The 25,994-nt window shown below is 31.1% G+C and overlaps 1 protein-coding gene across 1 annotated transcript in view; it reads right to left on the reverse strand.

Moving 5' to 3' along the window:
• The window catches only part of LOC129224669 (protein ABHD18-like), a 63,258-nt gene that overhangs the window by 20,485 nt on the left and 16,779 nt on the right, over positions 1 to 25,994 (reverse strand). The window contains exons 5-7 of the mRNA XM_054859212.1: positions 12,529 to 12,610; positions 6,438 to 6,524; positions 2,239 to 2,264 (exon numbers count right to left, since the gene is read on the reverse strand). Of these exons, the coding sequence (XP_054715187.1) occupies positions 2,239 to 2,264; positions 6,438 to 6,524; positions 12,529 to 12,610 (195 nt within the window). The remainder of the gene's footprint in view (positions 1 to 2,238; positions 2,265 to 6,437; positions 6,525 to 12,528; positions 12,611 to 25,994) is intronic.

Consider the following 25,994-nt stretch of genomic DNA (forward strand, 5'->3'; position numbering starts at 1 on the left):
TTTTGAAACTATTCTTATAATTAGTAACTATTTCAGACTAGTTATGATATTTTGAAGACTGAAATTGTGATTTATCCTTACAAAGTTCCCAATTTGGATTTTTGAATGGTAAAGTTTAACATTTTTTAAATGTCATCAAAAATGTTACATAATTATCTTCCAATTGTGTTTAAATAATCTTGAAGAATAATGTATCAATCTATAAAAGAGCTTTAAACAATTGTTCACAAAACCTGTTAAGATTAAAACTATGTTTTAGACATATCAGAATCTAATTTGCATTTTGTTATGCAGTCAAAGCAAAATATATGACTCTTGAGGCTTTGTTGAACAAATCTCATTATAAGAGGAGTGACATCTGCACTAGAATTAATTTAAGACAAAGTTACAGGGTGTCCAGGAAAGGACTCCTTGATTTCGAAATTAAATGTCTCGAAAACAAAGGCCGATATTAGAATAAAATAAACGGTATGTTAGTTGTGAAACCCATAAAATTCATGTACAGAAACTTGGAAATTAATAACAAAAATTGCCAGCAGGGGGCGCTGCACGCTGTACAAGTCCTCAGAAATAGTGCTGCGAAGAGGTTGGACAATAATTTCTAGCGAAAATGTAAGTGCCTCTGAGAGGCAAAACTACTGCTGAAGCGCCATACCCCTTCGCAGCACTATTTCTGGGTATTTGCATTGCAATAACAGTGTGCAGCACCCCCTATTGGCAATTTTTTAAACTAATATCTAAGTTTCTGTATGTGATTTTTATGGGTTTCACAAGAAACATGTCATTTATTTTATTCCAATATCAGCCTTTGTTTTCGAGTCTTTGTCGAGACATTCAATTTTGAAATCAGGGAGTCCTTTCCTGGACACCATGTAAATACAACATTAAATAAGTGATGGATCAAACAAGTAAACAAGCAATTAGATTCAATGAAGTTTTTGATTAGATTCCTATCAATGATTTGCTTCTAAATTATAGACAATTTTAAATACAGTATAACTTTGATTTAACAATTTCCTCAATTTAAGGATACATTTCACAGGACCGATTTGACTCCATTAAATATCTATGCTCCTCGATTGAACTATTTCCTTGATTTAACGATTTCCGTGATACAATGATTTTTCCTGTTCCTTGACAATCGTTATATATAAAATCGAGGTTATACTGTATTTGCTCAAATTTTAGGACATTATTTTCCAACATTCAGCCTATTTCTTAAATTGTGGCGGCAAACTATGTAAAAAATGTGAGTTGTGTTGGAAATGCAGTAGTAAAAGTGATATCAATCAATAGCAGTATTTGTGTCATTTGCAATAGTTGTAATGACGTAGGCGTAATGTGTTTGTAATGGTGGTTCGGTGATTTATACTCAGTGAACATATTACATTCTGCTTCCACTTGGCTGACGGATATAATCCTATTCCAGATAGAAAAAAAAATCATATTTGAGTATCATAGTACCACAAGCAGGTGGTTTCAACTGCAGGAAGCGAGAATGGTCAGGGATGTGATCCAACAAGCAAATTTCTTTGTTACAAAAGGAAGATTGATTATGAGTGAAACAGCATTGATGAAAAGATGTAAAACTTCTTCCTAACTAAGTGCATAGTATAACTTTAAAGTGGATTTGACAAAGTAGTTGTCTTGTTCAAAGACTACAAAATGAGACAAGTCATGCTCATACTTACATCCAAATGCTTGTGATATTTATTTGCACTGCGAAAATATTTTAAATTAGACAAACATTTTGATATAATTTGCCATTATTTGTTAGCAGATATCCAAAGAGGTTATATTTTAGACACTAATCTAGCATGTGGGCTTCATGTGGTGCATCTATTCATTTTTCTCAGCCTTTGCCCTTGTTACTTAGTAAGGTATTTTGATTTAACTTTTGGAGGAAAAAAAAACATTTGCTTTGATATGCTGCACTCTGTATATGCATTTTTATAACTATCGCAGTCGAACATATGTAATATACTAATAACATTTAGCGAGTTTTGAAAAATCTTAATGATTTTACATAATGTTTACATTTAACAAAGGTGAAACTAACCTACATTCCAAAACCCTGAACAGAAATTTGATTTTAGTTATTGATTAACTAATAATGGCAAGTTATTCAAAAGTTATTTTTTCTTGAATTCTGTAACTTGTCAATTAAAATGCAGAATTTTAGGGTAGTTTAGGAAAAGAGTTACCCTTGATTAAAAAATGCAATAAATATTATCTTACCTCTGAATTTTAGGTTTCCTGGAGCCATTTATGAAGTGTTAAGAAAAAGACACATGATGAAATGAAAGCCAAAACATATGCCAAAGTTTCTTATAAAGAGTTATGTAAACATTCCACTTTGATTTTTAATAAATCTTAGAAATATCACAACCACAATTTCAAAACTTATTTATGGATATTTATTGTTTATACTGAAAAATTGAACATAGTAGCGTACACAAAGCACTGACCCGCCAATTTTTTGACTGCTTAACGGTATTGGCCCCATTTAAACAAATACTGTCAGTTAAAAGAAATATTATTCGATTAAGTGGGGGACATTTTCTTTACCTTTCCAAATTGACAACATTTGTTTTAAAATGTAATAATAATTAAAAAAAAAAGCTACATAAAAGAAGTAATTGATGTCAATGGTAAAAAAATTTTGTAATAAACTAAATAAACAATAAGATAGTATACATATTATAAGTACATATGAAAATTACAAAAAGTACCTGATAACTTGAGCTATAAAATGTTTGATTTGGAAACTTTTTTTTTAAATTATTTTTTTTGAAAAAGTCCATAACAGTGAATTGCTTGCTCAAGAATTTTTGGGCACAACTCCTTTTTCTTTCCTCCTCATCTGCCATGTTTTACATTTAATACTTACTAATTCATTTATTGTTTGCAAGGTTTATATTTCTCTGTGTTATTTAATTTAATTATCCTCTCTACTATCTATTGCTTTTTTTTTTTTGCTATAGTAATGAGAAATGTGGAAACATTTTGATGGAACGTGAATGTTGTTTTTCTCGCTAATTGTTAATGAAAAATATTATTTTATATTTTTAAGTAAATGATTATATGTTGAGCTGTTTAATATGATCACGGTTAATGTTATCATTTGCTTAATATTGTTAGAACTACAAAGTCCCGGAACACTTGTATATTAACATGTGTTAAAAAAGTCGGATATTGTAATCAGTGTCTTTGTTTATCGCTATCACTTTTTCATTAACTTTTAAATTTCCGCCTGCTTTTGTTCCTCAATCAAAAAAAGTCAATGACAAATCCTGGCATGACTAACTTTTTGTGTGGCATTTTGTGGCAATAGTAATGCAAACTTCTTTCAGGAATGAAACATCAAGAAGTTCGTTCTCAGTGACCACAGACTCCCCTTAAGATTCTTTTCTTTTGCATATAAAAAAAATCAGTCGCTGGACATATTACAGGCACAATGGATGTAGGATCTCCATTGTTGCAGGTGGTGGTCGCCTCCTGCCACTTTGAGAGAATTAATGTAGCTCCAGGGGAAAATAAGTTTCTTTCTTATTAGTAATTCCTGTCCAATTATCTTAAAAATCTCTTTAAACGGTCAAACATTTAATCCATGGTGGAAAAGCGCAATGATCTGTCAAGGAAAAAATGTACATTTATAAACGCTTCAACAATTTACCAATGCTGAGTCAAAGAAATGCCACAGCACAGCTAAAATAAATTCAGCCATTACTTTGTAAGCTGCTAAAGAATTGTGACGAGATTGAAAACAAAGTGACGCAAAATGGAAATTTAAAAAACAAGCGAAACCATGCTGGAAAAGATAGAAAAGCTGAATCTGCTTTGAAACTGCAGTTTACAAATGTCGGAGAAAACGGTCATATTTTATTTCACCTATCACTATGAGATTAAAAATTGCATAATTTAGCATTACGTTTTTATGATTCAGATACTTTCATTCTGTTAATTAAGTAATTTATAACTTAAAACTGCATTCAGTTGAGTCATTTCAATTTTAATTTAAAGTTGCAAAAACACAGAGAAAAAGAAATACATGCTCCTTAATTGGAAAAAAAATCATTATTTTGTGTCTCCTGGATTCTTTTTGGTTATTGTTATCGATCGGTTATTGTTATCAAATTATATTTGTCTCAAAGTGATCACATTAAGCGGTGCCCACTGAATTAAGTATTCACTTAGTTCATTTTTAGCTTATTAAAAAATTTCCTCAACAAAATATTTGCTAAAGCTGACCAATATTATTTGATTATTTGGGGTATATGTTTAATTAAGCGGGGATCTTTAACATTACGTTTATAGGAAATATTCAGTTCCAGAAGGTTTTACTTGTATAAGAGTGGTATTTGTTTATCCGTTACCCCATTAAGATGGACTGACAGAACATCAAAACTGGACACTAGGGGCACAAAATAATGTTGACTGAACAGCAGTTCGTTGATTTTGGTTAGTCTGTCAATGTGTAGATACAATGTATGACAAAAGTTACACCACAACAATAGTGCCAATAATTCAGTGTTCAGAAAAATTTCAATTTCTGAGAAAATTGACATTTTTTTCTTTCATTCAATGTTTGCACTTTTAAAATTTAAACACAAAAATTGTATTTTGGTCATTTTTGGTCACTTTGAGTCATAATGCCTTCACTTGAGTCCACAAAGCCTTTATTTATTTACTTTTTTTCATTCAATGCATCGGCTTCAGCTGAGTTCACCTGCTCTCAGTATAAAGAAAGGGATTTTTTATGTTCTGTGCCTCAAAGTGTTCCAGAATTCTTTGAAATAATTCATTATTTTATTTGTTTATTTATTTTTTTTAAACATTAATTCTAACATTTACATACACTTTTATTCCCCCTCCCCCTCATTCATTTTCTTAAGATACAGTAGAGAACCAATTATCCAGGAAGTTCGGGACCATAGCTATCCCGGATATCTGAATTTCCCGGTTTTCTGGATCGCTAAAAGGAGCTTTTGGCCGATTGTTTATAAAGCTTAATTTACTATAACAAATAGTAATACATATTAAAATAAGAAGAAAACAGTTCAGAAATGCTTATCAATATGGAAACATTAAAAACTACTAGTGAGAGAATAATTTAAACACCAAAAACCTTAAGTTACTTAATAAGACCTGAGACCCTCACACTCAGTTTGAAAAGGGAAGAAAAACACCAATTTTTGATGTTTTAAAATGAAAGAGAATGAAGGGAAGGGCAAGAAACAAGTTTTTGAACGTAAATGCGCGATTCTTCTACTATAGTGTATGACAGAATTAATTTTCATGAATGTGTTTTCACTTTTTTGTAAAGGTTTGACGTTAGGGATTATTGATAACTATTGCTTTTGCCATAAAGTTAATATCATTTGAAATTTAATTTATGAGTTCCTGCAGCCTTATTACAGTCTTGCGTTTAATGATTTCTAGGTTCCACCATCAACTATCCGGAAAATTCGAGAATTGCGGCGTTTCACGCGCTTTTGCGACTTTACTTCCGCTGTAAACGGTTTTAATTCAAGTCCATTCAATAAAATATTGCATTATAATGTGACAATATTCATTTCTTTAGTTTTCAGTTGGAATGAAACACAAAAATTTCAGCCTTAAATGTGTACTTTTTTCCGGAAATTTTTCCTTGCGTTAAAGACAACCCTATGAACAGTCTTGCATAATATAGACGAACGCTGGGCGAACGGCGTTCGCAGAAAAATTTTTGGCTCTGCAGAAATTTTTTTTCAAATTGCTAACGTTAATTAAAAAAAAAAAAAAAAATCTTTTTTAAAGGGAATTTTTAAGAAAATCCCAGAGTTTGTTTCTGTAAAAGCCTTTCTCCAAAAGCCTTTTAAAGCACACGTGTAAAAAAAATAATGGTTTTGGCAGTTTTCTTCAGTTGGTGAAAAATAAGCAAACTATATGTTATTATAAAAAAAAAATTAAATGATTTAAAGCACTCTTTTTTTGTCTCTTTCTTATTTGAATATAAATTTAATTTTTTACTCAAGGGCGAGTTAGGCAAAATAATTATTTGCAGAAAATTTTCCAGTTAAGATTTGTGTTCGCAGAAAGCTTTTCATTTTATCTAAGTCTGCCTATGAAGTTCATTTTTGCAAACATTTTCCTGAGTTATAGATGAGTAATATGGTATTTATTAAGAAACCGCTCATATTCTTTTAGGTACTTCAAAAAAAATGCTTAGTTTTTCAAAAATTGCCGAAAATGTGTATTTTTAAAAATGGCGGGAAAATCGGCAAAAGATTGTCGGTTTTCTGGTTTCCTGGTTTTTTGGTTCCTGGATAAAAGGTTCTGCACTGTATTTGACTTTGCCGATGATGACATATCAATTTTGTTTTTTTACACTATTAAGAACTTGAAACAAAATGCACAATTATTACATTAAGACATAAAATAAGTTTCAAAAGGATATAAAACGGATTCTCCAGTAAAATAGAACCGATACCAGCATCTTTCAAGAGAGGTCTTGCCATCAGCATTCTTCTTCGCCAATAGAACTGAAATGAAATAATTTAATTGCAAGTAATTTGTTTCAATTAATATTAAACTGTTTTTCTAGGTAAAAAATATTAACTATCATCATACAGGTGGTACTTAAAATAATGGACACACCTGTGAATAAAAGTGACAATTCGGAATACGCTTTGTAGCAAGGTTGGCAAGGTTTTGGACATTACGGTAAAAATCCTGGTTTTTACCATCCTCTCCAAAACACAGTGGCGTAGCTAGACCCGACTTTCGGGGGGGGGGGGGGGTTACTTCTTTTTATATATATATATATATATATATATATATATATATATATATATATATATATATATATATATATAATATATATATATATATATATATATATATATATATATACAGTCAAACCTCGTTATCGCGACACCCGGATTTCACGACACTCCGGATGTCACGTCACTTTTTCAAAGTCTCGAACCTATGCCACATAATTTTAACATTAAGTAGCTCCGGATTTTACGACAGTCTTTTTGGTGCACCTCCGGTTACGACGACACTTCGAACAGCGCCGACTGGATCAAATATTTCTTTGCAATTGTTAACTTTTCTGTAAAATAATGAAAACATCAGGAAATGTTTGTTGTAGGAACTTCGGACTCTGCAAGAGATTTGACCAGGCATGACACCTCAAGAATGGGGAGGGGGGGGGGCAAGTAGATAAGTTCTGAAAGGTACAGGTTTCATACTTTGACAAGAGGGACAATAGAAAGGAATTCAAAGCAGGTGGAGAGTCTTGAATTAGTTTCTTTCTTGCTGATACTTTCGTGAAAAAGAGGAGTGTTAAAAATGCTATAGAAAAGTTATTTAGTTAGAAAAGTTTTTAGTTACACAAAAAATAATAATAATAAGTGAAGATTTCTTTAAGAAATAAATATTTTTTTTATATCTACCAATAATTCAAATTTACATTAGTTAAATCTAATTTAAAATGTATATATACATACTACTATTTTCTTCATTAAATCTAATTTTAATGTTAACAAATGTATAATTATGAATTTTTAAATATTCCGGTTATGACGTCGCTCCGGCTATGACGACACTTTGTTGACAGTCCCAAAGGTGTCGTGATAACGAGGTTCGACTGTATATATATATATATATATATAATATATATATATATATATATATATATATATATATATATATATATATATATATATAATATATATATATATATATATATATATATATATATATATATATATATATATATATATATATATATATATATATATATATATATATATATATATATATATATATATATAATCGCTTGGAATTTTTTCCGTTTCTTCTTTTTTTTTTCTTTCACTTCTCTCTTCTTTTTCTCTTTTTTTTTGAGACTAACTTTTCGGGGGGGAGGGGGGGGTTTGTCCCCAAAACCCCCCCTTAGCTACGCCCCTGCCAAAACATTTGTGTCCAATACTATATTTTTACAGAAATTGTATTTTGTGAGAAAACGTCAAAAACAGAATAAAATGTATCAAAGTAGTGTTTTATATTGAACATTTATTCAACGTGAAAAATCAACTTTTTTGTGCAGCTGATTTTAATCTATTGCATAAAAGTTTAATTCTTGATAAAAATTTTCATTTTGTATGCATATTTTTTTTTTTTATGGTAACCAAATTTTCCCATATTTATGCATGTGGGCAAATGAGTGCAGGGTTGGCAAGGTTTTTACCGTCCTGTTAAAAAACCTTGCGTCCAAAACTATTTTTTGAGAAAATATCAAAAACAGAACAAAATATGTCAAAGTTATGACACATGTTTGATATTGAATATTTACTAAACTAAACATTCAAGTATACATGTAGCTTATTTATACAGCTTATTCTAATCTAGTTACATAGAAGTTGATTTCTTCATTAAAATTCAATTTGTATGCATGAGTTTTGTTTTGTTTTTCTACAATAGTAACCAAATTTTTCAATATTTATGCATGTGTGCAAAAGAAAGGGTTCAAAATATAGTGCAATAACTACTTAAATGCAATAAATTACAACTTTTTGTTGTCATAGAATGTATTATATTAAAAATATGAACTAAAAAAAAGAAAAAGCTCAAGTTTTAAAATTGAAGTGCATATATTTAATCATCAATTTATGGTTCTTTAATCTGATTTAAAAAATAATTTTCATTAAAACATCATGTAAAGCTTATTTGCAAAAGCTATTTAAAAAATTAAGCTTTTGCACTTAAACCTTGCACATTTAATAACATTCCTTTGAGTTATAAATGGAACTGAAATTATTTGTCTTTGCAGTGTTGTGAATTTAGGACATAAATATTTTTACAAAAGGAAGTTTTTATAGAGTTATTGGCAATTTTTTCAGTAAAATATTTTTTTAATGAACATTTTGGAGAAAAATATTATCAAACCTGTCCTAAACCAGTTTCAAACAGTCCAAAACTCAACCCTGCTTTGTAGGTATAAAAACATAATAATTGACATCAGTTTTATTAAACTAGAAATGTTTATATTTTGGTAGTATGTGCTAGCTTCTTTGAAGTTCTATTACTCTTGGATTTTTTTCAAAAGTGTAAAATATCAGACCACTCAGATTTACAAAGAGGCCAAATTGTAGGAGCCTGCATAACTGGAGCAAGTGTAACTGAAACACCCAAATCTTTCAGTGTTTCTAGGGGTAATATGCCAAAAGTGATGACAGTCTATATACATGGCAATACAAACTCAATTAAAGAAAATTGACGAAAAGAGAAGCTCAAAGAAAGAGGCTGATGGGTACTGAAGTGTAGTGTTCACTCTAGAAAAAAAAAGGGCAGGGTGCTGGTCTTTGAAAGGGGCACTTTTTTAAAAAGGGCACCCTCCCCACCCAAGACCGATGATGCACCATTCAAAAAGTACTGAGTGCTCCCCCCCCCCCCCCAAAAAAATCAAGAGGAGAAATAATACTTAAAACACCTTTCAAAACTTCAGTCTAGTCTGCACCATGACGCTCCCCCCCCCCCCTCCCTTCCCAGAAGACCCTACACCTTCCCACAACCTTTCAAAAACCCACCCTCGGTAGAAGGAAGAACATGCCTTTGTTTCATACTGATAAGCCTATTTGAATTCTGAGAATCTTATCCCCTCTTTGCCAAGGTATTTGCTTCCCCTTTTGTTTATGGGGCGGTTTTCAGGGTGAAATTCTGGAAACAATGATAAGACATGGGCGTTTTTGCAGACAATCGCTGGACAAATAAAATTGCCCCAATATTGCGGCAGGTCGAAACGATGGTTGAGGCATCTTTTTATGAAAGGGACGGGGCGCATTTGGCGATCTAAAAGAAGGGCAGTGCGCATTCTGCTGATATGGAAAAGGGCAGGGCGCTGCGCCCTTCAAAAACGACCTAGCCTGAACACTACTGAAGTGGTTATAATGTCTAAAAAGCAAACAACTTCAGCAAAATTGACCAAAGAGTACAATCAGCATTTGAATTTTCTAGTGTCAATGATTAGTTAGAAATTACCTTCATAAACAGAATATTTAAAGTAGAACAGCAATTTCCAAGCCACTTGTCACACATATTAATGCCAAACGCGGTGTGGTTTATGAGTGGTGTCACACTCACAAAACCTAATTGGATGGTAAGTGGAAAAAAGTAATACGGTCTGATGCTGGTGAACATTTGGACGGCACCTACACAAGAGTATCGTTATGATTATCTCCTTCCAACTATCAAGCATGGGAATGGATCTGTCATGATATGGACAGACAATTGATTCTTGATTTTATACTGGATAATAATAACCGTGAAAGGATGGATCATTGGGTGAAAATATATAGAAATTTTAGCTGACCAGGTCCTTCCTAAGATGCGAAATTTGTTTTCTGCAGAAAACAGCCATTTTCCAGGACAATGAAGCTCGAATCCATGCAGTGGGGCTTGTCTAATCATGGTTTGATAAACAGGAGATTGAAGTTAAACATCTACCTTGTCCCGCAGTTCCCCAACGTCATTATAACTAAGTCATCATGGTCTGTTCAAAAGTGCTCGATACAGGATCGATATCCTAAACAGACATATCTCCCTCAACTTTTACATTTCCCCCCCCCATGAAGAATAGCACACTATTCAACACTTGCATGAATTGATTAAGTTAAATTATGCTGTTTTCAACAAATTTTATTCTACTCATTTAATATGTACATCACATATTTTAAAAATTCAGTTTTAAATTCAGTTCAGGATAACTTTAATAGCTATGCTTTTTGAGCTAGTTACTTCAGCATAGCTATGTCACTTGATACAATGTTGAATAAATTGAGCAAATTTAAAAACTTTAAAGCCTAAGTAAAAATGAAATTAATTCACAATATATTCAAATTATCTTTTTTTTTCCATAATAAATAGAAAGTTTAACATTTATATGCTTTGGTACAACAATTTTGCATTCATTTAAAATATGCACTGTGTTGTTTTCGACAAACTGCATTATATTCGTTTAATATGTACATTATATACAATACACTATGCAACCAAAAGTATTTGGACATATTCAAAAACTCATTAAGAATTTCTCAAGAAGTAAGAGATAAATTGTTCTGTAATTTTTGTCACATAAAAGGTAAACTAACATTTTTCAATAAAAGGGATATCCCCCTCCCCATTTATTTGAGGGACAAGTAACAATTTGAAGAAACCAAAACAGTTTTCTGATCATCTTTTAGTCTTAATAATAGGGATGAAACTACATTTCGGAAATCAGTTTACTTAAAATGCACAATACTTTTACAGGTTTTGGTGAAATGATCAATAATATTCACAAAGATAAAAGCATTTCGTTCAAAAATATCAATTTTATTTGCAGGTTTCTTGGCTAATGGCATGCAGAGTTTGTCCTCAAACCTTACAAAACTTTCAGAAAACTTGACAGACAACATACAAGAGAATTATTATAAAAAATTTGAAATAAAAAAATAGAACATTTCACGAGACACGAACATTTAAAGCAATTAATTTCGCACTGCACATACGTAACAGATAGCAATTTAAAAAATTTTGTAGCCAAACAGATTTGGCAACTTATCAAAAAAAATTTCCAGTTGAATATCATAAAAATTTAAAAAGATATTAGAGACCAAATGAGTTGAATTTCAATTATTCTTGGATAGGCGACAAATCCTAAAGAATCATTAAGAAATTGGCAACACTTGCCTGCGATCCATCAGTGTGATTTGCAACAAAACTAGAATTTAACTTGAAATATTTTTATAAGTTGCCAAATCTATTTGGCTACAAAAATTAGAAATTTATAAATTGCTTTCTGCATGTGCAGTGAGAAATTGCTTTAAATGTTCATATTTTATCAAGTTTTCAATACTTTATTTCAAATTTTTGGGTAATGATTTTTTTGTATGCTGTCAAGTTCTCTGAAAGTTTGGTAGGGTTTGACCAAAAACTCTGAGTGTTATAAGTCAAAAGACATACTAATATGCTTTCATTTATATTTTTGGAAGAAATGCTTATACTTTTTAAATACAAGTAATTTCCATGAAAATCAAAAAAAAAAGATTATACATAGTAAGTCAATTAGTTTCTGAAATTTACAACTTATTTCCAGTCATTTATGATGAAAGATGATCAAAAAAAAAAAAAAAAAAAAATTAGTTTTTGTCAATTTGTTGCTAGTTCTTTAAATGCATGGATGATTTAATTTTTATTGGAAAATGCCAGCTGAAACATACTTTTGTTGTGACAAAAGTTACAGAGCAGATTGGTCTCTTTTTTCTCAAGAAATTATTTAAAATGTGAATAGTTGAAAGTGTCCCAATGGATCGGCTATATAGTTTTTTTAAAAGAGCACTCAGTTTTAAACTCTCTTTATAAAAATTTTAATAGCTATGCTTTTTGCAGCCACATTTTATACAATATTGAATACAGTATGCAATATATAAAATATAATATAGTGTACTAAACATCTGAATACGTTCAAGAGCAATATAAATTTCAAAAATAGGTTATTACGTGATCTCCTGTTCCTGCTAAATGCAAGCAGATAGGTCTTAATGGTTCAGCTGGCCAGCTTGTTGGAAGAAGAATTTGAAACCTAGTGAGAAGTGGGGAGGAGAAATCAGTATAAAATATATATGTAGTCATATGATAAATAAAATTGTAAAATATACAAAACTATTAAACACAGTCGAGTCCTGATAATCGGAATAGATCAGGACCAACACCGTCTTAGATTATTGAAAACTTGGATTAAGCCGACTATGTAATAAAATAGAAAAGAAAAATTTAGTTTCATGAGCAACTCAAAAGTAGAGATTTAAAATAGCCGAAAATATATTGAACACACATATTTGTAAACATGAAAATGTATTTCAAGTAACATAACATTAATGTTTAAGAAATGAGTCATTCCATGTCAACTCACACATTTAAAAAGTGAGTGCTCACAGATTATAACAATATTTTGCAGGTTCATACCCATTTACTAAGTGGTATAAAAAAATCAAATTTTGACCCTCTAGCTGTTATAGTTTTTTAGATATAAGGGCAGTAGCGGATTTTGGGGGGAGCTCAGTTGGCCTGTGCCCCCCTCCAAAAGGATCAATTAATTTCAGTATTTTTTAAATTATTTTTAATTGACTTCTCTATAGAATTTTTTTATATAATTATTCAAAAAAAACACAAAACACACACAGCATATTTTGAATAAAAGTATTTTTGTTTGCAAAATCAGAAGCACTTGAGCCGTTGGCCATAGTGGCAGAATACATTTAACTCGCTGGTTTTGAATTCAAGGGAACGTAATATCATGATTCGACCATTATTTCTTCTATGATGAAATTAGTGATTAACATTTTTATTAAAAATGTTAATTATTGGTTAACTATGATTTTATTTATCATATAATAGTAAAATGTAAACTAATTTAAAAAGCTCAAATGAGGTATGGGAATACTTAATAACCTTGCCCTCATGCTATAATCATAATGACAATTTTCCTAATTAAAACCGCTCATTGCATAGCATCTCGGTGACATTATATACAGGGTTTAGTTCTTTATTGTCTTGAAGCATTTAAGATGTTTTACATCCACATTCAAAGTATATTAGTGTATAATATTTATGTACTTGGAAAAGTATATTCTCATTGGCCTGAAGGGATCCAAAGAAAAAAAAAAATTAAAAAAATAAAGTCATAAAAACTTTCTTACGAAACATCGTATTTGGGGGGGGGGGGGGATTCAATTTCCAGGGCCCCCTTCAAAAGATTTTTCTGTATCCGCCCTTGTATAAGGGGTCAAAATTTTAATGTTTTTCTCCACCAGCTCATACTTGCCTGACCATAACTCTGGAACAAATAAAGTTAGAAACTCGAACTTTATATATTTTGAAAGTTTACATTAAGAATTTTAAAATGATGCATTACATGATACAAAAATACAATTGTTCATTTTGAAGGTCGTTTGAATTGACCTTTGACCTTGAGCATTTCCAAAAGTTATACCTTTAAAAATCTGGAAAAAATATATTTTGTATGCAATTATTTTCTTTATTTGTGCTAAGTTTCATGTTCGGACAACACTGGGATCATGCATTATTTGAACTTTAATGTTACTCCGAGTGGCCAAAAATCAATTGCCATCAATTGAAAGTCAAATATGTGTGTCCAAATGTGTCATAATCATTATGATAATACAACATTAGAAAAATTAAAAATACTTTCAATGTGATGTACAATGAGAAGACAACATAAAATAATTATACAAGTTATATAATTATGCAGTCAAACTTGACTTAACACAAGGTGGCGACAGGAACTGTGAAAAAAAGTTCCCTGACTTTTCCCTAATTAAGTTCACCAAATTTCCCTGATTTACGTTACCAATGATAATGATTTTCTTTCTTTGCTCTACTTGAAATCCATTGCATGTTTGTATAAATTGTAGTATTTTAAACAGTTTAAGTTGTGTAAAGTTGTTGAGCTAAAGATATATTTTAAAAAGATGCAACTTTTTTAATAAAATGGTTTTAAAAAAAACATATCAAGTCAATTTTTTGGGGGGAAAAAAACCTACAAAATAGTAGATTAAATTTTTCTACACAATGAAAAGATTATAGAAAATTAAAAAAAAAAAAAAAAAATACCTCCAGAAACCACTTAGCATAAGAATTTTAAGAAACTATTAAAATCATTCTTAAAAACATATGTGTATTTATGATAGAACTAAAAAGTATTTGAAATTATTTTGAACTAAATTTTTAAACAGTATAATAATTGTTGCAAGAATAATAAGTAATAGTGAAAAAAAACTAATTGACATATCAATGCAAAACAGATGAAACCATTCAAAATCCATTCATACGGAGTTTTTCTCTAATCAAGAACATAGATTTTAATGAATGAATATAGCATTTTAACAATAAAAAAATAAAGATATTTACTTAAGTATACAAGTTAACTCTATTTCAAATGATTTCAGTATGTAACGAAAAAAAATCTTAGATTGCTTTTGTAACAAACAACTTTGAAATGCAAGAAAAAAAGAACAGAAAAAGAAATAAAAAAGCAATTGGTTAATTTCAAAATATATAAAAGAAGAATACAATTTGGTTATAAAATAAAAGAATCACTTAAGGCTGAAGAAAAGAAAACCTTTATAATCTGCAGTGACAACATATAGTATAACGGCAAAAAACAAAGTTTCTTTTATTGAAAGTTCAATTTTAGCAATTAAATTTAAAATGCAAAGAAGTAATAACTTTTCAGCTTTTATAGTATTAATTCAAAAACCAAAGGTTTCCTCTTGAAATTGTGATTACAGTATGCTAATTACTTCGAGACAATGGAATAAAGACAAAAGAGCTAAAGCATTAATGAAGGCTTCCTCTTTGCCTGTATGGTTGTATATTTTATATAGCATTGAAAGCGTAAGAGGAAATTTCAAGCTAGGTAAAATAAACAATCTAACAGACACAGAAGCAATCTTAGGAAGTTCATCCTGTGGGGAATAAGTAAGATTCAATACTTTGACGTTGAGGAAAAAAGATGCACAAATAAGCGACAGTGAATAATTGCACCTCATTAATTTTACTTTTTTTTTTTTTTTTGAACAGATAATTGGTGGAAAATGCATAGGGAATTAGAATACTTAATTTTGTAAAGCAAAAAGAAAAACATTTTTTTTCTTCATAAAATCAATTTTTCCTGATTTTTTGATATTTTTTCGAAATTCTTTGATAATTCCCTGATTAATCAAGTTCCCTGACTTTTCCCTGATCTGTTGCCACCCTGTAACACTTATTATACTTCTTATTGACAATGCTTTGCTAGGTTGCTTTCTGCTTCTGCAATTTTATATCTCCTTCCAGTTTCTGCACTTGAGTAAAAACTGGTCTCAAGTCTCCATGCACACAATGTTATGGCAGATGAAAATGATTACAACCAGGTGCAGCCCGATGGAAGGTCATGGGAGGAGAAACATATGAACTTCCAAAATTGTCCTTATTCAAAAAATTTTGTCTGATGATTCAGCAAAATTATTATCATTTGGCGAAATTTAAAGTTCCGTTCAGCAAATTACAAATTTTTTACCTCCTAAAAATTAAAAGTTTGGGTCGCTTTTGCTTACAACAGACTAAAACTGCAATGCAATCACATGTTTAGGCAAAGAAAGTTTTAAAAGCATTTTATGACTAGTAGCATTCTATTAGGACTTAATAAACACGAGGCAGTTAGTTGAATCAACGTTTCAAAACAGTTGCTTGTTAATTCGTTGATTGGAGTATTCCATTGTCCATTCCATGTGACCACTTCGTAGATTCAATTTGGGATGCCCTGCTTCACTTTTACAACTGTACCGTAATTTGGTGTGAAGTCCGACTTCCACAATACACTCATGCCATAGGGATCCGTTAAGAGGGTAGGCAACCATTCACAGCGCAACAACATATTTACACAAAGAAAGGACAAGGACAGGAGAAAGAAATTACATCCATGCCCGAAACGGGATTCAAACCCGGGACCACCCCATCGCTGGCAGGGAAAATAGCATCTGTAAGTCAATCTGCAGACAATATTTAAAACAAAAACATATAATTTTAAAATTGTTATACATTTCTAATTTATCGTCAAACATCCGTTGCATGAAACATTAAATTATAGACGATCCCCTAATTTTTCCAACATGAAACTTGGCACCAATGAAGAACAGAATAGTGTGTATAATATATATTTGTTTAAGATTTTTAAAACAATAGCTTGCGTAAATATTCAAGGTCAAAGGTAATTTTGAATGACCTTCAAAATTTAGGATTGCATTTTTGTACCATGTAATATAGCATCTTAAAGTGCGTTTTAAGAGCTTCAAGTTTTTGCATGTAGTGCAATTAGAACAAAAGTTATGCATGTTCAAAAGCTACTCTGTCCACCAAAATTCAATTTTTTTGTAATGACCCCCAATCAAAGAATATTTGTATTAAAAATCTAAAAATTTGGGTTTTTACTTTTATTACCAAACACTATCTCTGTATAAAATTTTAGAAAAATCGGAAGGGGTTAGCTTGAAAATCTTACTTTTTGATTGATTTGATACGGAATGACCCAAATGAATTTAAAGTAGGGATGCACCTGATAGTGATTTTGCCGGATACCAGATATCCGATGCCCCCTTACTTGCCGGATTCGGATATCATTCGATTGCATTGCATGTTCGCATATTTTCCTACAACGCCGTTTCAAAACAATAAATCAAACTTGTTCCACATATCATTTCTTTGAAAACATGTTAAGTACATTCAAATGTACTTTTTTAGAGCCTCTATATTTTAATTTAGGAATTGTGCTATATATAAAATGAAACATTAAAACATTGTTTTATTTCGACAGATTTTTTCGAAAGAGATAAACTTTCGGCAAAAATTAATTCTGTATGTAATGTACACATGGTTTAAACTTTTAATTATTCATAGTTGAAATCTTAAAGGTCGTATAATTAATGAGTCGTATTTGTTATTAGATTTCCATGACGTGTAGAAACTTTTTTAAACTTCATCATAAAGTAATACACTTTCTTGTTTCCAATTTAGAAATAACAAAAAATAAAACTTTGCTTTGAAATCATTTTTATTGCAGATAATACACGTGTAAAATTTTTCTAACATATACAAGTTAAAAAAGAAAATATTAAAACAGGGCCAGTTTGACTCAAAAAATAAATAAACAAACTTAAATAATCAACTTAAAATTTTACTTTAATTCCAGAAATAAAGGTGCATTTCCTCTAAAGATACAAATTAGCATCTTAAATACAGGGGTGCCCCCCCTAAGAGCAAGGGCCCACCCCCTAAAAACCATAAATACCCCCCCCCCCCCCATATTCAGGGTTCATACCCTTTAGGCAGAAAAAATTCAAGCACTTTTCAAGTACTTTTCAAGGTAAAAAATTTTGTTTTCAAGGCAATATCAGAAATTTGTACTAAAAATATTGTATGCAGATTTTATTTACTACAAACACATAGAAATAAGGCAATAATACAAAAAAGTATAGGAAAACAAAATTGCTTTTTTTACAACGAGAGACACTTTGATGAAAGATCTACTGTGTCGAATGTTTTTCTGAAAATGTTTGAAAAGTTTGGTCATAAAGAGAAACAGATACCAAGAGGTTTAATTTTGAGGTTTTTCAAAGGTTGCAGCAGTCAGAGGTTTGTATATTTTATAGAATCAGCAAATTAATACTTAAAAAAAAACCTTTCATAAGTGCTTTTAACTTTCATAGGAAGAAACTAAAATACCCAAAGTTCAATGGCATTGCCAGAGAGGAGTTTTTGAAGTCACTCCCCCCCCCCTGGTTTCAACATTTATTAACAATAGCTATAGAGTGGTTTATTACAATATAAGGGCGGTTAGGACAAAAACACTACCCAGAAAGTTATTTCAGTTTGCACTATGAAGTTCTAAAAATATTAGGTTTGCAAATCATTTATAAGTATGCAAATCAATTATTTGTATGTATGTATTATTAGCTGTTCAGCCAATAAGGCATTTCAACTGTTCTCGAGTAAATTTAAAAATTAGGAAGTAAGAAAAGTTTATGAAAGTCCACAGTCCAGTCTCTACACCTCAAAATATACAAAAGCAGCTTAAACAGTGATAAATACTCTGAATGCAAACTTGAGCTTATTCAGCTTGCATTGATTAACTTGCAATAGTCAATAAATGTGCAAGTTCAGATTTATAGAGCCATATTTCGAAATTGAAAAGATTCACAAGAAGTTGACATATGTTATGACAAAAGTAGTTTTATTTCGGGAACAAATGGGTTATTGTTGAAATTAGAATTTAAATTTAGAAAGGCAATAATATTCAGGTGTGATTGTGATTTGTGAGTTCATAAAAAATTACCTGAAAGTTTCAAAGAGCAAAATGGGGCGAGGGGGGGGGGAATAATTTTTAAAACTAAGATCCCTATTACTTGAATATACATATGTACAACAATAACTTTTGCTATGCATACAATTCATAAAATAGTTTATTAAGTCAAAATATTTTGCATAGAAATACCATGCCCAGTGCCTGTTGATAACCAGCAACAGGCACTGGGACTAGCTAGGCTGGTCCTGGTCAGTTTATTAGATCCAAATGAAGATGAATGACCCTCCTTTAGCTATCTACCCCTTTGCTGATTAAAGCCTCTTTCAGTAAGCTGCTCCAAGTACCCACAACCTTAATAAAGTAGTAATTTTGAACATTTGAGGAAAAGGGGAAAATTGGAGATATAGGGAGGTAAAAGCATAAAAACGAACACTACTGGATTTCAAGTAAATAATCATAATACAACCACCCTGTTATACACCTTATTTATTTTAGCAGACATAAAAAAAATGATGTACTTATAAATAAAATTCAACTTAATAAAATTATATAAATCAGCTTTATATTTAAAATACAAACTTTAAGTTAATTTGTTAGGTGCTCAACTGCTGAAATATAAATTTTTTTCAAAAAATCTGTTATGACCAAAAATTAGGTAAAGATAATCAAATTCAAAATTGCAAAAATAAATAAGCAAATAATTAAACAAGATCAAGGTAATAAATTCTTTAACTCTTTAGTTACTAAAATAAAAAATAAAATAAGCTAATCTGATGTAGCAGTGTCAAAATAACTACTAATTGCCAAAAATATAAAAATATTTACAAAATGCAAAAGGATTGAAATCTCAGACAAGGGAAGCAAATTTTCGCGAATTAAATTTAATGTTGTCATGTTTCCCATAAAATAAATCTATATTTTACTAAAATTAAACATAAAATATACTAATCTAAGGTAGCAAATATGAAAATAACATCCCATTAGTGAATATATTTAAATATTTGCAAGATGCAAAAAGATTGAAATTTCAAACACGAGAAGCAATTTTTCGCGAAGTCTGAGTTCGTTCGACGTGGCATGTTTCCCATGAAATAAATTTATTTGTTTTTTATTAAAATTAAACAAAAAATATACTAATCTAAGGTAGCATATGCGAAAATAACATTTGATTAGCCAAAATATTTAAATATTTGCAGGATGCAAAAAGATTGAAATTTCAAACACAAGAGCAATTTTCCGCGAAACCCGAGTAAGTTCAATGTTGTCATGGTTTCCAAATTAATTTCTTTGTTAATTGATGAAATTAAACAAAAAATAAACTAATCTAAGGTACCACATGTCAAAATATCTTTTGGTTGTAAAAAACATCAAAATATTTACAAGATGCAAAAGGATTAAAATCCCAAACACGGAAGCAATTTTTCGCGATGTTGCATACTGAACACATGTTCAGAAAATTGCATTGGTGAAATACTTTTTTAAAACTTTTAAGCACAATTCGTTGATTTTTGAGAGAATTTAAGCACTAAGAAACTTTTTCAAGGTTTTAAAACTTTTTCAAGGTTTTCAAGCACTTGAAAATGAACTTTTTTTTTCAAGCACTTTTCAAGGTTTTTCAAGGGCGTACGAACCCTGATATTGGTTTCTTGATGGTTCTTCATCCTTTTAGTATCCCTGAAAACGGAAGTTTCCACACTGTACTGCTCTAAACATTGCTTTGTTTCAGTGCAACTATTCCGCATTTTTCATTAGTTTCTTTCATTCTTCGTTTTAATGTTCATGAGATATAATGGCACTAAAGCGTGTATTATTAAATTATATTATGCTAATAAATGCCTAAAATTTTTTAGTGTGTTTCTAAAAATCCGAATTCATACAGTTTTCTACTACGCTAAATTTCAACTTACGCGAGAGGAGTAGTGGAATGCATTCCTCCCGCAAGTCGGAACTTGACTGTATTTTAATTTTCAACACAGCCACTCCTCCAACTTCAAGCGCTTTGATATGAACCATTTCAAGGTCGACTTTTCACTTCAGCGTGTTAAAGCAGAGAGAGTGAGAGAGGGAGGGAGAAATTACTGGCAACATACCGTCAGCAGATTCGTGAAGGAGAGGGGGGACGACGCACGGGAATGGCAGAAGCTAGGTTTGAAGAGGAATGGTTGTTTTTGAAGCAGCAGTTAAAAGAGAAAGCATCATCGAAAAGTTTATGAAACACTGTCGGATATCCGGATCCGGAGTGGCTTGTCGGATTGGATACCTCATAGTTAAAAAATCAGCCGGATACCGGATAGTTACCGGATATCCGGTGCATCCCTAATTTAAAGTTATTTGTTTCTGTGCTAGTCCCCATTAGAATGGCTACAGAGTAAAAGTGAAAATCAAAAAAAAAAAAAAAACACAGTGTTCGCGCTCAACTATCCGTAACTTGGGTCCCAAGGACCCATCAATGAAATAGATTTGGGTCCTTTGGCGGAAAAAATGAGTCCCTTAAATTTTAAACAGAAAATCTTAGCACATAATTGAATAATATACAACTATTTATACTTAGGGAAAAGAAACTATCCACATAGTTATTTGAAAAAGGTATGAAATAAACTAAACTGGTTAATTTTGCCCTTTTTTTCTGTGATTATCGATTATCATATGTTCAAATAATACACTTGCAAGATTTAGTTATTTGAGAAACTATTTAGTCAGTTACAATGAGGTAAACTCAAAATTTACTTTAAAGTTGGATTTTACCATGAGATAAAAAATAAATGCCTTTGATTGATCAAGCAGAAAGCACTCCCTTAACTTTTGCTTTCATGAACATTTTTCTAAGTGAAAAAAAGCAACTAGCCCCCCCCCCCCCCCCTCCATCAATTTATCAATAGCAATTTCATAGAAATAGAAAAAAATCGCAAGCGAATTAACACAACGCAAAAATCGCGATCGCAAAAACAAAACATTTTCTCACATGAGTATGAAAATTGCTCATTTGCAATCTTAAATTAGAAAATTTGACTTCATTGTGACTCTTTTAAAATATCTGTGTTGGCTTTGGTGCTACTTTTAAAATTTCGCCATTTTCAAAATGGCGCGATCGATTAATACGTGACTTTTGCAAGTCCAAATAAAAATAGCCCCTCAGAAATAGGTGAATTACTAGAAAATGAACAAGGTTAAAGTGCTTTTGTATAAAATTCATATTCATAAGTAATTTAACAAGAAAAATGTTAAGTTCAGAACTTTGTGTTTTGCGGGATCGGGAAAATGTTCGCCATTTTTTTTTCACCCATCCTTTTATTGAGGATGCAAGATAATAATTTTCAAAAGTAATTCTGGTTAGGTGAATGCAAAATAGATAAGCTTTTACTACTCAGTTGTCCTGTATCAATCCTGAAGATTGCATTGAAACCACTCTTACTTTTGATCTTTATTGTTGTTTTCAGGAATTTCCCCAAGATAAAAGATGAGGGAGAACTTATTCTTAGAATACAGTACAATGGGCTATTTATGAACTTGCAATATTTTGCTCCTTGAGCTCTGCCCAGGAGGTCACTGTAAGCTCCAGTCTTATCACTAAAATTCCATTGACTGGTCAACAGTAGGGGTGTGTTTGAATAGCTGATACAGAGATAGGGTCATTTTAATCCTTTTCTGTTGATTCTCCTGGTCATTGAAGCTTAAAAGCATTCACTAGATAGATCTTCAGTATTTTCCACAATTTTTTTCTGGTTTTTATCTTTTGGGTGTTCTGGGTCCCTAGGACCCGAATTTTCGCGGAAGTTGCGTCCCTTTCCCGCGAATTTGCGTAGAAAACCCGCTATAGCGCGTAAACGCGAACCCTGAAAACAGATAACCAAATAAACAAGCCAGGGACAAATTTTAAGCACCTTAGATAAAGGAGAGCTCGGATTAGCACTGCTCGACTGTATGATTAAAAACAAGATAAATTTATCAAAAATGCTCATTCCCACCTAATTCCATGACTATAAATAAAACGTTATAATAATAAAAATCAAAAGTTGTAATTTTTGTCCCAACAAGAACCTTAATTAATTTAATATCTATTGATTCAATTAAGCATTATTACACTATTAGATCACACTTGTAATAATTTTTAATAATGGACACTCAAAAGTTCTCTACTCAGCTTAGAAACAAATGATGCAAAAAGAATTAGGATTTGTTTGAAGTCTTTAAAAAGTAGAGGTATAAATTTGCAGTTACAAAAATTGACCCTCTAGAAATGTTGTGATAGTACTGAATTAGTCTGAAAATTGTTCCAATTAATAAACATTCAAAAAATTACACTGCCAGCAAAAAATGAATTTCTCTCATTACTCGAGGACTAGATTTTTTAGCTCAACAATTGTAGTGATTTTTTTCAGAAATTTTTTTTAAAAATTAGGCAAAAATTACCACACTAAAAAATGGTAAGAATAATCAGGACAGAGCTCTGCATGTGCCATAGTAGTGTATACAATCATACCCACTATTCATATTACAGTGACTGCTGCTTATTTGAATCATATTTGTTTTAAACAGAGTTGATTTAATAAAGCGGCTGATTCAATACAGCAGCAATGCATGTGTTTTTTTTAATGTGGCATTCTACACACAATTTAAGAGAACTTTGTTTAATCTTCAGTCAAATATGATACAGCATCAATGAAAGTATGCTGTTCATTCAAAATATTCATTCTTTGATTATTTACAAAATTTTATCATAAAGCAGTATGAAAAATCAATTACAAAATTCAAATTTTAACTCATCTGCTTCGAAAAATGTGTCACCTGTTGATTGCTAAAAATATATAAATGACTTTCCAATGTCATAAAATTACCTATAGTTCTTAAAATATGCATCTTGTTCCCCAATGTTAATGCTACCAATAACAAAGCTAACCAGGAAACATCACGATCAAGGAAATTCAAAAAAATTCCAAATTGGTGGCATTCGAAAGAGCATTGGAAAACATGTTTATGGCACTGAAACTACGTGCCCTCGTGACCACGTTATCGAAATATGATGTCTTAAAAATTGCCGAAATTTTTAGTAAAGTCGCCAAATTTAGCGAGTTTTGTTCAGAAATGGAAGGTACGGCGCGAATTCAACATCTGCATCTGACAAGACATTTCACTTCCATATTTGGTCACCACCAAAGCGCGTGAGAAATACCGCATTAATTCTTTACTCGGGGTGACTACCATGGCGCGGGGTGTCGTGGCACAGACTGCGGCATTGAAATTTTTAGGGGCTTGTGTTCCGGGATATTAACGTGCAACTGTATAGGGGAAAACGCCACAGCCCGAAATATTTGTTTTATTTTATTGTAAAAACAATGGAATTTTTTGTTATTCTTAAGACTGTCTGTTAAAAAACTGATGTTTAAAACTTTTATGCTTCTGCGGGTGAAATATTTCCACTGAAAGAGTTTATTCGATGATGAAACTGTTTTGAAAAAAATATGATAACCGTAGAGAAACGGTAAACACACTTTAAAGTCTTTTTTTTTTCTTTGAAAAGTCGTAAATCTGAAGTCTTCAACAGTATCTAAATACGAAGAAAACGACATTTTTAAAGTTTTCAAACCATGTTCTCAAATAAAAAAAAAAACGATTTCTGTCAGTTATTTCCAGTGTGTTTTTCGTTATGTGTATCGTTTTCAAGTTATGTGTAAACCCTCTAACAAGTCAAATAAAAAAAAAACTGTATTAATTTTTATTTTGCTCGTATTTGAATTCCCTTTTAACGTGAAACATAATTGGTAAAAGTGACTTCAGTATTTTTAAAAATGACTAAATAACATGCAATATGATGTGCATTTACGTTATAGCGACTTTCAGTTGCAGTGAGACTTTTTCGAACTACAGGGGTTGTTGTAATGAACGTCGACTATAAAATTTTTGATAAGAATCTGTTATGAAGTAATTTCCGACATCGTTAGTTTTGCTGTGCAAATTTTTGACATTTACTATCCGTTGTTTTCTTTTTTTTAATTATTATTTTTTTCGATTTTAAATTAAACATTTTCGCTAGCAGTGGTCAGACAATAAAACTTCATGAATGATAATAACTTTTGAAAAAATAAATAAGAGCTGGGATACTACAATCCATGATCATGTTCTTTCAACATCAAAAACTATCCATTTTATTTTCAATATATAAGCTTTAATAAGCATGTTTTTTTTTACTTATTCATATTAATTCTCGTACATAATTATTAATTACTTACAACACATTTCATTACAAGAGTACAAACTTAAATTAGTTAAGTAAAACACACTTGAAATGCACTTAAATTCTGAAATGCATTATTTTAACGATTACAAAGTTAAATCCTACATTCAATTTCGTTATAAAGTTGTAGCTACTCTGGATAAAGCTCTCTAGTTTCCATTTCACAGGCTTCATAGTTACTTTTTAATTTTACCCACACAAGTAAAGGGTTAATTCGAAACATCGTTTACGCGCTTTGCAGATGACCAGAAATGGAAATGAGAGTCTTGCTAGACGCAGGCGATGAAATCACGTGGTATTTTCCATTTCTTGCCAAGTCTTTAAATTTGGCGAATTTTCGTAAGATTTCGACAGACTTTGACCCCCTATATCTCAAAAACAAAAGGACGAGGGCACACAATATTTGGGTCAAATTTTTTTCTAAAGATACTTTTTCGAATGCGACCATTTTTAACTTTTTTCATGATTACTGAACTCGTGATGTTTCCTGGTAAGGTGTAAACAGGGCCGATCCTAAGGTGTCGGCCGCCCATGTGCAAAGTCCTAATGTGCCGCCCCTCAAGTGTAATTTGCATATTTTGACTAACCTTTAACGCCTATATAAATCTTTCTTTAAATTTCTATGCCAAGTTTGAATTTAAAAAGGGAGGGGGGACAGAAGAATGATCTTATAAAAAGGAAGACATTTTTTATAGTAAGAAACTCCTTAGGTACAATTTATGTCTTTGAAGAAAGTAATAGATACAGGGGTAGAAGTGACCGACTTGTCACATATAGGACATTTTCCGCAAAAAATATAGGACAAATATAGGACACATTATATGAATAATTTTGCTATGAAAAAAGAAATAATACATATCATATATTATTTAT

The sequence above is a fragment of the Uloborus diversus genome, chromosome 6, assembly GCF_026930045.1.
Source record: "Uloborus diversus isolate 005 chromosome 6, Udiv.v.3.1, whole genome shotgun sequence".
NCBI lineage: Eukaryota > Metazoa > Arthropoda > Arachnida > Araneae > Uloboridae > Uloborus > Uloborus diversus.